This window comes from Sinocyclocheilus grahami, unplaced genomic scaffold (assembly GCF_001515645.1).
Source record: "Sinocyclocheilus grahami isolate Dianchi unplaced genomic scaffold, SAMN03320097.WGS_v1.1 scaffold63.1, whole genome shotgun sequence".
In the NCBI taxonomy this organism is placed as follows: Eukaryota; Metazoa; Chordata; class Actinopteri; order Cypriniformes; family Cyprinidae; genus Sinocyclocheilus; species Sinocyclocheilus grahami.
This window is the reverse complement of record NW_015505242.1, coordinates 1,639,273-1,654,104: the sequence shown is the minus strand read 5'-3', so window position 1 is coordinate 1,654,104 and position 14,832 is coordinate 1,639,273. Positions and strand designations below refer to the sequence as shown.

Sequence of the window (14,832 nt, the reverse complement as noted above, 5' to 3'; positions counted from 1 at the left end):
AAAGGTGCCATTGTCCGGTGAGGTCCGGTTGGGGAGTTACGGAACGATCTCATATCGCATAATCTTATTAACGGTTTATCTCCTGAACTGCATCTTTCTTTACCAGCTATTCAGTGCCAATCCTGCCTTGCAGTCAATCTCACTGGTTAAGGTTAGGGTCAGGTGTGGGGTAGGTTTAGGGGTTAGCATTGTTTGTAGCATAATGTAGGAAATCGACACAACCAATAAAATCTTTAGAATCAGCTGTGGGGCGGAGTTTGCACTGAAGTGGATTGGAGGAAAAAGTGCGCATGCGTGTCATGTGCCTGTCTGCCAATGGGAGGAAGCCACGCCCTATTTTGGAGTTCCCGCCCCCATTTGGAGATCTCCAGGCTGCAGTTATACCCTTCTCAGAATTTCAGCAAATTTTCATTTTTGGGTGAACTATTCCTTTAAAAGTTTCATCTACTGTACTTCAGCTGGCAAAATCATGCATGACGCTAGACGACAGCAGCAGCTAGTTAGACTGATATACACACAAGTATTTGATTTAAACTCACAAAATCGTGACATCTATAGCACAAGTAAATGTCAAATTACAGATAAATAGCTTATCAGATGTCATAAGTCAAGACAATGTTCTACCACATTCATGACCATGTACGACAGTTTAAGAAAAATGTAGTAACAACTCACAAAATTATACACACAATATGATAATTAGTCAAAGAATATTTCAGTTAATGTATAGATAAACTCTAACGGCAGGCAAAGCTAATAACCAAGCTAACTGGTTAGCTCGCTAGCACCTGTCAAAACTATGGCAGGTCAAAGTAACCCAAATGTGATAACATACTAATATTTTACTAAGTTCACAATGGCATTTAGTATTCAATTTAGTCTCGTCTGCACCAAGACACAATGCTAACTATAACTACGGCCCTAAATCAGATTTATAAACACACAGTTAGCCGCTTAGCTCTCTAGGCCAAAATTAGCATTGAGTCAAGATGCTAACGAGCCACTTTGTGTTTTAACAGCTAACAGAGTGATTTTGACGGGCTTGTGTAATTCAAAATGTCTTTATTATGCAGTCTCCTAATAAAACAGATAAAAACAAAAAGCATTTGATCACCTGGGTGAGCTCGGTCCGTTCACTTCCTCATCCACAGATATGAGGCCTCGAGACGAATCTGACACTCAATTAAACGACTTCAACTTTAGTCCAAGGCCTGACTACACGGCCAACTCATCTCCCGTTGACTCCAACACACTGTACAGGTTAGTGAAAGCTGCTGCAGTGACTCCAGGCGAGCTTGTGGATGAAAACCCCTAATCGTCAACCGCTAACCGGGGTTTGTTTACATTCGATTCAACGCGCTGTCAATTAAGACTGCGAGTAACGTTAGAATATTAAGATTCACAAACTAAGACGATAGCAATGCACAAGCATGAGAAGGTCTGGTCCGAAAAAGAATCCAAAAGAGCGTACGACAAATTTAGCAAAAGATGTTAGATATTAAGTACACTTAAAAACACACGCAGACACACACACACACTGCTTTAGAACAGCACCGCTGTCCTTTGACTCAAACAACTCACGTGACTCCACAGCGCCTGCCATTCTGCCGACTGACACCTAATGAATGCCTCGGATCATAGATGTGTATACGTAGATGCCTCATTAGCGACTGTTTCTATGGGCCGCTATCACTGATCTACAGAGGCGGACAAAGTACACAACTCTGTTACTTGAGTGAAAGTATAGATACTGCTGGTCAAATATGACTCCGTTACAAGTGAAAGTTGTAAAGTCAGATTTTTACTTAAGTAAAAGTACAGAAGTACTTGCTTTTAAAAGTACTTAAGTACCAAAAGTAAATTTCCTTTTTTATGTCAACGCACTGTTTTATTATTGTTGTATGTAATACTTGCAATACCTCTGAAGTAACTTACAATACTGAATACACGGAGTAGCTTGTAGTATCTTTGGAATAAAGAGCTTTTAGAATGTTAAAAACCTTTGGGGAAAACACTAAACAAAAACAAAAATGTAACACTCCTACACACCCCCACAAAGCAGGATGAGCTAACTGGTTAGCTCGCTAGCACCTGTCAAAACTATGGCAGGTCAAAGTAACCCAAATGTGATAACATACTAATATTTTACTAAGTTCACAATGGCATTTAGTATTCAATTTAGTCTCGTCTGCACCAAGACACAATGCTAACTATAACTACGGCCCTAAATCAGATTTATAAACACACAGTTAGCCGCTTAGCTCTCTAGGCCAAAATTAGCATTGCGCCAAGACGCTAACGAGCCACTTTGTGCTTTAACAGCTAACAGAGAGAGTTTTACGGTCGTATATGATTAAAATACCTTTATTACGCATTCATCTAATAAAACAGATACAAATAAAAAGTATTTAATCACCTGGGTGAGCTCGGTCCGTTCACTTCCTCATCCACAGATATGAGGCCTCGAGACGAATCTGACACTCAATTAAACGACTTCAACTTTAGTCCAAGGCCTGACTACACGGCCAACTCATCTCCCGTTGACTCCAACACACTGTACAGGTTAGTGAAAGCTGCTGCAGTGACTCCAGGCGAGCTTGTGGATGAAAACCCCTAATCGTCAACCGCTAACCGGGGTTTGTTTACATTCGATTCAACGCGCTGTCAATTAAGACTGCGAGTAACGTTAGAATATTAAGATTCACAAACTAAGACGATAGCAATGCACAAGCATGAGAAGGTCTGGTCCGAAAAAGAATCCAAAAGAGCGTACGACAAATTTAGCAAAAGATGTTAGATATTAAGTACACTTAAAAACACACGCAGACACACACACACACTGCTTTAGAACAGCACCGCTGTCCTTTGACTCAAACAACTCACGTGACTCCACAGCGCCTGCCATTCTGCCGACTGACACCTAATGAATGCCTCGGATCATAGATGTGTATACGTAGATGCCTCATTAGCGACTGTTTCTATGGGCCGCTATCACTGATCTACAGAGGCGGACAAAGTACACAACTCTGTTACTTGAGTGAAAGTATAGATACTGCTGGTCAAATATGACTCCGTTACAAGTGAAAGTTGTAAAGTCAGATTTTTACTTAAGTAAAAGTACAGAAGTACTTGCTTTTAAAAGTACTTAAGTACCAAAAGTAAATTTCCTTTTTTATGTCAACGCACTGTTTTATTATTGTTGTATGTAATACTTGCAATACCTCTGAAGTAACTTACAATACTGAATACACGGAGTAGCTTGTAGTATCTTTGGAATAAAGAGCTTTTAGAATGTTAAAAACCTTTGGGGAAAACACTAAACAAAAACAAAAATGTAACACTCCTACACACCCCCACAAAGCAGGATGGTAGTGATCTCACACAGCTCTGGACACATCTATGTGTAACCATTCGTCCACGCTTCTGCGTGCCAACTCTTTTCCTATCTTTAATGACATGTAACTCTAAATTTGATTCTTTCAGTTTGTAATGTATTAACAACCCCCTTTTTCTTTTTTCCCCTGTTCTTTTTTGTTATTATTGTTTATCTTTTTTATGTTAATGGTCGTGTTATTCTATGTGTACTATTCTTGATTTTTGAGCATTAATAAAAAATACATTTAAAAAACCGCTTCTGCGTGCCTGGAGCTGTCGAGTGAGGGATCTACCTATGCATATCTATGCCTCGGGTGGCCAGAGACTCGCAGTGTCGAGTTCTAGCCATTCAGAGAACGTGGTTCGCTTCCTCTCCACCAATCAGAACATGGACTTCTTGCTGAATAACTCCCATTTGATTTACAAGCACAAGTTTGCTGCACCTCACAGGCACGCTACTCTAACACTGTTTCCGCGGATTTAATCGACCACAAGAGCGTCATATTTAGCTCCTAAAATGCGAATTTTACTTATATATATATATATAGGGGTTCCATATATATATATATATCCATTGAGGCTCTACTTTTGACCGACATGTAAACTAGAGCCCATACATAATATATATATATATATGTATATACACATACACATAACTTTATATTTATATAACCGCGCTATTTGTAATTTAGATAACTCGGCTAATGGCAAATGAGACATTTACGATTGACTTGAGTCATTGCCATATTTGGCAATTATTTCTCCTCCTCTTTACTCCTGTTAGTCAAACCATTCTGCCATCTGGTAGATAAAGATAGGGATTACAGAGATAATAAATGCATTTACTTTTTTTTTTTTTGTCAGAAGTGTCATGTGTCATCAGTCCATCAAAGTTTAATAAATAATGACATTTTTAAATTACAGTTAGAAGGCCAGACTTTACCGAGTCAGTGTTACATACAGCATTTTAGTGTAAAAGTTCTGAGAGGCCAGTTTTTATTAATTTTCATGTAGTTCAGGTAAGTGTGACACAGTGACTATAATGATCTTTTCCCTAAATAGTGTGTTTAAACGGACAAACAACATATGAATAACTCAGCAGGTCTTCAAAGTGTATATAGCTCCTAAAATGCGAATTTTTCTTATATATATAGGGGTTCCATATATATATATATATATATCCATTGAGGCTCTACTTTTGACCGACATGTAAACTAGAGCCCATACATAATATATATGTATATACACATACACATAACTTTATATTTATATAACCGCGCTATTTGTAATTTAGATAATTCGGCTAATGGCAAATGAGACATTTACGATTGACTTGAGTCATTGCCATATTTGGCAATTATTTCTCCTCCTCTTTACTCCTGTTAGTCAAACCATTCTGCCATCTGCTAGATAAAGATAGGGATTACAGAGATAATAAATGCATTTACTTTTTTTTTTGCATTTACTTTTTTTTTTTTGTCAGAAGTGTCATGTGTCATCAGTCCATCAAAGTTTAATAAATAATGACATTTTTAAATTACAGTTAGAAGGCCAGACTTTACCGAGTCAGTGTTACATACAGCATTTTAGTGTAAAAGTTCTGAGAGGCCAGTTTTTATTAATTTTCATGTAGTTCAGGTAAGTGTGACACAGTGACTATAATGATCTTTTCCCTAAATAGTGTGTTTAAACGGACAAACAACATATGAATAACTCAGCAGGTCTTCAAAGTGTAATTTATTCGTACAAAATTCTGTAACTTACACATTTCCACATATCCAACACTTCCAAATACATTACTGAGTAATTTCACAACTCTCAGAAACAACATTCATTTTGACCCCAAAAAAAGTTCATTTTCACCATTTCCCATTAATCATCTGTTGCCTATAAGGCTGGTGCACTTAAAAAAAAAAAAAGAGGCACATTTTTGCATTTCCCATTTAAATGTTTTCCACTAAAGAGTTTTAGTGGAACCAACACAAAATCACTCTTTAATAACAAATTATAGCCACACTGAAATCAAGATGGACATTGCTGTGTTGTTTTCTTTACACAATATTCATGTTAATATTAGTGCCCACAGGACAGGGTTTTAATCTTCTAAAGTAGCTTTGTAGTTGTAATAGGATTTTCTCACTTGCGTTTGCTTTAGGAATTTTCTGCTTGTAAGCTAGAAGTCTTTAAGCTTATATAAGTGTGCCATGTTAAATAAATAATGAGCTTAGCACTAAAGTAGCTAAAGCTAATTTAATAGTAAAACATCTACATACAAGGTATTCTTGACCATATTTCACGCTAATTCTTAAGGCTGATACGAGAGAAAATTACACTGCTAGTATGATGTAAATGAATTCTGTAAATGAAAAATATAATACAATTATTAAAACGCTATTCTCAAAGCAATTCGCATTTATTCAATTATATAAAATAGTGCCGGTTCAAGCAAACTATTAAAAAAGTCTTAAAGGCACTCCACACATAAACAAAAGCAACATTCTTCGCTGGATAAAAGCTGGAAGAGGCACTATAATACAACGACGCTAACAGTCTTTGTATGGATTATGGTTTAAATTCACACAGAGTGTAATAGCAGATTACTTTCGGTCCACAAATCTAAGGTTGATGGGTACTCCCGGACAGAGCAGGCCATGAGTCTTAGCACGCACATCAGTGGTCTGGGCAGACACCTCAATGTGGAACTTCTGCAGCAGCTGTGATGGAGATGAACATCAATACACCATTAGACAAGGGAATTAGAATCCACATACAAGTTATATCTATGTCTTTATAATAGCTGCTTGATAATAGCACCACTATGGTTTAGATCTTTGCTTGATGCTGAGCTTCGAGACACATATCCAAACACGCACCTGTGTGAGAGCCAGATGCATCTCAAGCTCGGCTATTCTCCTCCCGATGCAGCTGCGGATGCCGTAGCCAAACGGGATGGAGCCGAAGTTATCGACACGGTCAGAGGCATCCTTGCGAATCCAGCGGTCTGGGCGGAACTCTCCGGGACGGGGGAAGTTCTCCTCATCCATAGAGGTGGAGTAATGACACAGAGCAAGCTGAGTCTGTGAACACAGCACAATTGTTCGTTTTTCATTTAACATAATCTGAGACTAATGATAAATTAATGTACCATGATTCAAGTGTCAAGTATGTATGTTCTTCAAAATAAAGACAACAGCTACTGATTTTTTGTTATCAGTTATTAATTTAATAGTTATTGACAGTTTGTGTTTTTAGCATTACAATTGTAATTATTCAATTATTTTAATATTTATTATTTTGCTATTCTTTCAGATTTGAATTTAAATAACTAATTCTTAAAATGCCTCCCCTTGGAAATTTACAGAAGCCTCCTAGTGGGCCCCGGCCTCCTGGTTGAGAACCACTGATTTAAGTTATTCACTTATTGCAGAACAATCGTTTTCTTTTAAAGTGTTTTTAACATAATTAATGCTGTGACAACTGTGTTTTTTCTAGGCACACCATATCTACTTATATCCAGGTCAAGGCTTGAAACAATGCTTCTGCTTAGCAGGGGCAGGTTTTGACACGTGTTTATGAGACAAGCATATAAAAATATGCTTTTGCATACACATACAGTCACGTGATATATGTGCTTACCCCTTTAGGGATAAAATAACCTCCGATGATCAGATCATCTTGTGTAACGCGTCCATTTCCAGGAAGAACAGGGAAAAGCCTATATGCATTACAGAGACAGAGGGAAGTGTTATTTATTTATATAGTTGAAGCAGAATAACATTACAGATGCTCTACATACAGGCTTCTAGCCAGTGGCTAATTTGCCAGTCCCTGGTTAGGCTTTTAAAATACAATTAAATATTACATTCAGAATGTAAAATGTGTATTGCAGCAACACTAGGCATTGTGCAGATCTCTATGAATACTGTGCAATTTTAGAAAGACCACTGTATTTCTGTCATTAGCTCAATAAACTTTGCAATAACTAATGAGAATTTTTCAGAGTGGTGGGCGGAGCTTACCTGAGAGTCTCTTTGACAAGCCCTCTAATAAGGGGCAAATGAGCAACATCCTCTCCGGTTGGGACACGTCCACCCAGCACTCGATCTACTTCCTCAAAAATCTCCTGCTGTATTATGGGATGTCTTGCCAGAAGGTATGTGCTCCATGACAGTGTGAAAGAGGTCTGCAGAGAGAAGAAAATGTGAAGACTTATTAGAGATTAGTAACATCTACACTACTTCCTCTGCTTTGTGCAAAATGCCAGCAAAATTAATAAATATGCCCCCAGGATTCATGATATGGGGGAAAGAATACATGATATAGTAATTTTTATATTTCTTTATTTTAACATTATTTATTGTTAAATTGCAGAGTAAATGCATTCATACCACATCTGAGCTGCATCTAGATGTAAATACATCTAAATGCCACTTCAATTGCAGCTTCTGTGCCATTTTGGCAGTGCAAAAATGGATTTTATTAATACTGATTTTATCTGATTGGTACCAGCAATCACAATAAGACAACACCATGTCAGTAGGTCTAATTAAATTTATTGATTAAATTTTAAAAAGCATCATAAAAGATGCGTATACATTTAATGCAGTTAGAAAAATTGCACTTATAAAGGTTAAAAAAAACCTGGAAATCAAATATTGCCCCTTAATGGTCATTTCTGTCACTGCTCTACTATATTTTACATAAGACGTTTTATTACATAACCACTGATTCACTCCCATGGACTGATTCTCCCAAACCTGTCCACCCCCAAATGCTGCTTTTTTCAGCCTCCTTTCAAAGACTGTCCAGTCAACATCATTCACTCTCCCCCTTGTTAGGACCTCTCTCTACACTCCTTCATCCTGTAATGAAAGACCTACCATGCTTCCCTCCATTCATCATTACTTTTATCTCAGATAAATCTAGGCCTAAAACTGCTGCTGTCATGTGCGTTCAGCTCCAGTGATCACAATGTTCACCTTTTTCTTTTTGGGGGACTAATTCCTTTTTGGAGCAAGAACCCAAAACAGGCACCCTGCCTCATAGAGGTGAAGGGAAAGCAAGACAGAGAGACAGACAGGCGGAGAGGGAAAGATTACATGACAGGCTTTGGCTCATCCTACGGCTGGAAGAAAAAGAGAGGGAAAGATCAAAGAGAAGAGGATGCCAACAGACACATCAGTGAAATTGGAGAGTCTTGGCAGGTCTTGTTTAATGTGGGTGAGATGTATGGAGAGAGGTCAGCGTTAGGCCAGGTAAACACAGAGGTCTCCATGGAGATGTCGGACACCCGTTACGATTTGACCATTTGAAAAGAGTTCACAGGAAGAGAAAGAGATGCCTGAGATGCTGTCCCGACGAGAAGATTCGTTTACCATTAGACGCAACTATTTTTCCAGCTGTCTTAATACACAACATGTTCTGGCTTCTAAAATCGCCACACACGCATTCATTGCTTGGAAATATTGCAGCATAACTTCAGTCAAGGCATGAGCAACCTTGTATCACTCGATTAATTTGGGTTACTGCCAAATTACGAGTCATGAACAACAAGTTCAGAAGCAATGACTCCCAGCAGCCCTTGGACCAGTTCTTACCGTGTCAACCCCAGCCAGAAGCATTTCTGTCATGTTTGCGTAGATCTCCTCCAGATTCATCTCTCTGGTGACCAGCATGTGAGTCAGCAACCCCCCTTTAATCTCTTCGCCCTTCACCATCTTCTTTTTGATCTCTGAAAGCCTCTTGTCCACGTGGATCTGGCCTAAAACACACATTTATACAAACTTTTAACAAGAAACTGTAGCAAAAACTGTAGTAGTTGTAGAAGACCAGTTGTCTCATAGTGGCACTGAACCCCACACCACAGTTCCCTGTGCTCTTACTGAATTTGAAGAGGCCGTCCCATGAGCTGCAGAATTCCTTCCAGGGTTTGGGAATGATGGGGCGCAGCCATTTGGGAATGGCACCAGCGTACATGGTGGTCTTGAAAGAGCTGAACATGAGGTGCAGTGCAGCAATGTACTCCTGACTCATCTTGGGAATTTTATTTTCCAAGCAGCCCAGGCGGGTTTCATACAAAATGGTTGCAACACCTAGGAAAGAGTTCAACATTGTGTTTTTCATGTCATATTGCTTCCCATTTATGGACTTACCATATTGAGCCTCACTGAACTGAACTGAGCTGATTCTTGACACTATTATCTTCTATAGGCCTGCTTTATAGTTAAAATTGCAGTTGTTTCATCACTGATGAACTTTGCATCGTCACTTTTATTTTCCTGTTAATTACTGTGAAGCTGCTTTAAAATGATCTGTTTTGTATAAAGTGCTATATAAGTACGTAAAAAGGTGACAAAACAACACACTACATTAAAAAACTCCAAATCCAAAAACAAATCTCCCCAAAAAAATCCTTATCTGTGTGTGGAACATCTGATTCACACCCAGACTCAGACTCCCTAAATAGCTGGATCAAATGTTATTCATACAAAGCCCTCATATTTCTTTCCAGAAAGACCACTATGCTACCTGATTCTCCTCTTTTAATTAAAAAAAAATCCCCACAGCATTGGTGGAGGAAATTAAACCACTATGAAAGGAAACCTCTGAGTGACATTGGCTGACGGCCAAATCCTGTCCTGTGATCAAAGCATAAAACTTAATATATCAGACCACTTCACCTTTAATACCCAACTAGAATTTACCACAAAAATGCACACTGTGCCCTCAGGCTCACCTTCCATGGCATATTTGAAGAACAGGTCATTGATGTTAAGGACAGTCTGTCTGTCGTCCTGCTGGCTACGCAGTGTCTTCACTCTCTCCACCAGGTCGTCCACCACAGCGTTGACGTCAGGGGAGAAAACAGTCACGTCTCTAGGCCGCATAACCAGCTGGCGCAGAACACTGCGCATCTTCAGCCATTCATCACCCTCGCTGGAGAAAGAAATCATTGTATATTTGTTAACAGAGACAAGAATCAAAATAAAAAAATATTGGGATATTGCACACTAATACTAATTAGTCATTTACCTACTACCATTCAAGGGTCGGTAAGATTTATCAAATATTTTTTAAAGGGGTCATATGATGCGATTTCAATTTTTCCTTTCTCTTTGGAGTGTTACAAGCTCTTGGTTCATAAAGAAGATCTGTAAAGTTGCAAAGACTTAAGTCTCAAATCCAAAGAGATATTCTTTATAAAAGATAAGAGTTAACCACGCCTACCTAAAACAGCTCATTAAACCGCATAAACACATTTCCTTACACCAAATACACAAAATAATGTTCTTTTCAGCAGCATCATCTGACCCCTTTAAAAAGAAATCTCCCATTCTCACCAAGGCTGCATTCATGTGATCAAAAATACAGTAAAAACATTTTAAATACAATTTTAAATAACGGTTTTCTATTTTAACATTTTAAAATGCAATTTATTCCTGTGATGCAAATCTGAATTTTCAGGAGCAATTACTCCAGTCACTCCTTCAGAAATCATTATAATATGCTTAAGAAACATTGTCACTATTATCAATGTTGAAAACAGTTGTGCTGCTTTCTATTTTTGTGTAAACCGTGATGTTATTTAGGACTTTTTGATGAAGGAACAGCATTTATTGGAAATAGAAAACATCTGTAATCAATTGTTTGTAACCACTTTTGATCAATAAAAGTATCAAAAATCGTACTTACTCCAAACTATTTAACAACAGCGTACCATTTTAATCCGAAGCGGCAAACCTACAACAGTTACCTGCCCAGATTTTAACCACTAGACCACAGCACCCCTCAAGAAAGCAGTATGTACTTACGCTGAGATGAGTCCAGTGGATCTTCCCCTCATATCTCTGTACTCCTTCCAGGACTCCATGTTGCCTCTCTGAGGAGTCACACCTTCAGACCTGAGAACATGTGCCACCATGTCTCTGTCAGCGATGGACACCACCAGCTGAGGTCCAAATCGAGATTTGAAGATCTTCCCATACTTCTGAGAATGCTCCAACTACAAGAAGATTTGTAAACCTGATCAATGTGGATCTCAGAAATGCACTTGAACCATTTATTTTGTTCTTGTTTTTGCTCATCTGCATTAAAGCCGTTTGTTTAGATCGGCTTACTGATGTAGTGTATGTGCTGTAATGTTGACTTTCCTTCAAACTGTAAATGCTTTATTGAAATAAGAATGGAAACAACATAAGTGATGCAGCAATAAAATATATTTGCCCATATCACATCACTCATTTCCTGACTGACAATATCTAGGTCTCCCCAAAGACCACATGACTGTTAGTCAACTGGAGCATTTCCCAGTATGAATGGCCCATTTGCAAATGCATGAAGCCATTTGCAAATACGGCCCTGGCTGCAATCTTGCCCACTTTCATCCCCCTTCTCAAGTCATTTGTACCATTCATACTATGAAAACACAAAGGCACCTCTGTGTCTCCTCAGCCAGCAAAATCCTGGAAGACATTTCTCACCTTTCACAGTCCTAAGACAATTTCGTTGCACAACATAACTGATCCCTAATATATACATGCAAACCAATGTCAGTCATCACTGGCCATTTTAAATTAGTACTGGGGAATGTTTTGGCTCTGTTTCAATGCATTAGTTAGAATTTGAATTTCACTGGCCACACTCTAAAAAATGCTGGGTTATATTTAACCCAGCATTTTTTAGAGTGCACGTTCCACAGGACGTTGAATTGAAATGACATGAAGAGGAATTTACTGAATTGCAATTTGAGAGGAAATCAAGATACATCATTTTATCATTAATTACAACTGATTATGCATATTTACTCCTTGGTAGAAACAGTTTTCATAACTGATTAAATTTGTCTAGTACACTCTAAAAAATGCTGGGTAGTTTCAACCCAACTCTGGGTCAAATATGGACTAACCCAACCGTTGGGGGGGAGGGGTGGGGGGCCAATTTGGCTGTATTTCTAAATATTGGGGGGACTTGTCCCCCTCTGGTGGTGGGCCCTGTAAAAATAAGATTTGGATTTGTCTTTATAATTTGGACATTGTAGAATGGTAATCTCTTGGCCAGGTTTCATGTCGCTGCATGAGTGCAAATGTGTTTTTTGAGTTCACGTACTCTCAGAAAACAATGATACAAAACTGTCATTATGCGGTACCCCTTAATAATTATAATTATAATATGTAGGCTACTTTTAAAGCACGAATAGGTACTAATGGACCATTTAGGGGTAAATAAGGTATAAAGATGTACCTTTTAGCTTTTGTACCTTACTGCCCCAGTGACAGCTTTGTACCTTTTTTTTAGAGTGTGTCACCTCATCTCCATATACACTACATCACTGGGTCTGGTGGAACGATCTTCCCACCCATATCCGGAATGCTGAATCCCTGACCATTTTCAAGCAACAGCTGAAAACTCACCTCTTTAAACGTTATTGACTTCATCTTTAAGAAGAATCGCTTTATGTATTTCCCCAATTGTAAGTCGCTTTGGATAAAAGCGTCTTCAAAATGACTAAATGTAAATGTAAACATCAGGCACTTTGAATCAAGTGTGTGGTTTTGGGGCCACCTGAAGTAAGAACCTCTGTTTTACATGAATGCAAATCACGTCTGAACATTCCTCAGCTCTGGGTAGGACACTATTGGTAACTTTCCCACAAGCTTGTTTTTGGAGTCCTGGAATAAAAGGGGGTTCATGCCCTTAGAACTGCTTACGTTGTATTGGGGGACATACAGCAGGAATATTCCCCGTTCCTTCTCAAACACATCTACACACTGATCCCTATCCTCCTCCTCCTGTTACATAACAATCATCATTCCTGTCATTGCAAACTGCATGATCTAAATACCTAATTTCTTAAGTGCTCCCAGTGTATGGTAAATATTCTTTATGAAGCAACTTCAGACTGCACGAAAAGACTTCCAGAGTCCTGCTTTATGTTTGAGGCCTCTTGTATTTAGACCCTCTTTTTGTTTCTTTCTGAATAGAAAGAAAGAAACAAGCTTAGAAGATGTGTGTTTACGCCAGATTCTCATCTTAAGAATTAAATACGAAATCACTGATTCAATTTATGTTTCAGAAAATAACTTTTGTGTTCCATCGCCTGCCTTTATTTAAATCTTTCTTTATCCTTCACATTGATCACTTTAACTGCACACGCACAGAAGGAAAGCCCACTGATGATCCTTTCTAGAGAATTGCTAATGCCTCCTTGTTATCAAAACTGATGACCTCGAACCAAGCGGATATAGCTTCTTAAAAGGGAAAAGCCCTAAAAACTAGAAGTCTCACTTTTGCCAAAACAGTTGTGAAAGATTGTTTTGCCTTTGGGTTCTTATATCAGTGTTTGGCAAGCATAGGTGCATCAGGCTTCTCAAAACTTAACTATAATCATGTTAATATTCACAATCCTCTAATCCTTTTATTTCAATGTATTGTTCAATTGGTTTTTGAGGTGCATGTGCAAAGAGCAGAAAGGACTCGTGGGCACAACAACAATCTGGCACAAGAACAGGCAGGGAAGGAAATGTGAAGGGCAATGAATGGAGCTGGTAAGGCAAATTAACTAAAAACAAAGTAACAAAGAGCTGAACCCAGATATGAGACCAACAGAAGAGCTCATGGGAACAACAAGCAAAAGCTATGTGTCAAGTCAAGAGAGCAGATGGCAGCTGAACTCAATCATCAGCCATTATATCATTATTTTTATTATTATTGGTTTTGCCGCTTAACATTTTTGTGGAAACCATGATACATTTTTTCGGAAACCATGATACATTTTTTCAGGATTCTTTGATAAATATATATTTTTTTGTAACATTATAAATTGCTTTACTGTCACTTTGGATCAATTTAGTGCATTCTTGATAAATAAAAGAATTAATTTCTTTTTTTGAATTAATCAATTAAATGACCATTTCTTTTATGTTTCATCCACCTTCAGCAGGTATGTCAAAAATCTTGAGGTGTGACTGAAGAACTGAGAACTTCACATTGAGTTTGAGGGTCATGTGGACACTGGGGTACATAAGGAGGTTTTTTATTGGTATTGTGAATTATTAAACCCATACAAAATGGCATATATATATATATATATATACTGTATATATATATATATATATATATACTGTATATATATGTGCATATACATTTTTGTCACAGTTTGTCATTCTGCAGCCTGTGCCAAATTGCTTTAATTTTCAATACACACTCCATACCCCATAACAAAACAAAAAAACAGATTTGATAACTTTGATCTTTTAAAAAAAAAATTATTAGAGAGAAAAAAATGAAATATCACATTGACAAAAGTATTCAGAGTATTAACTATGTACTTCATCAGAGCACCTTTGGCAGCAATTACAGCCTCTGGGTTTTTTGGGGGGTATGATGCAACGAGTAACTAAAGAAAATGCAAAAACATATACTGTAATTCCATTACATATCTTTCAAAAGAGCACTGGA

The 14,832-nt window shown here is 38.0% G+C and overlaps 2 protein-coding genes across 3 annotated transcripts in view; both read right to left on the bottom strand.

Annotated features, from left to right (window-relative positions):
• The window catches only part of LOC107584801 (mitogen-activated protein kinase kinase kinase 2-like), a 15,352-nt gene extending 12,446 nt beyond the window's left edge, over positions 1-2,906 (bottom strand). Inside the window, exon 1 of one of the 2 annotated variants that reach the window (XM_016271564.1) lies at positions 2,417-2,906. The gene's annotated coding sequence lies outside the window, so the exon portion shown is untranslated. Of the gene's footprint in view, positions 1-1,114; positions 1,605-2,416 lie in introns of those variants that run through there. The other variant, XM_016271562.1, reaches the window with a different exon arrangement.
• A 2,191-nt stretch (positions 2,907-5,097) lies between these two features.
• Positions 5,098-12,809, bottom strand: LOC107584837 (cytochrome P450 27C1). The gene is made up of 9 exons (XM_016271600.1): positions 12,786-12,809; positions 11,187-11,377; positions 10,112-10,311; positions 9,258-9,467; positions 8,973-9,136; positions 7,395-7,558; positions 7,012-7,090; positions 6,249-6,452; positions 5,098-6,089 (listed from the first exon to the last, which is right to left on the bottom strand). Exons 1-9 carry the CDS (start codon positions 12,807-12,809, stop codon positions 5,973-5,975), a joined length of 1,353 nt encoding a protein of 450 aa, XP_016127086.1. The 3' UTR covers positions 5,098-5,972.
• Between the last annotated feature and the right edge of the window lie 2,023 nt (positions 12,810-14,832).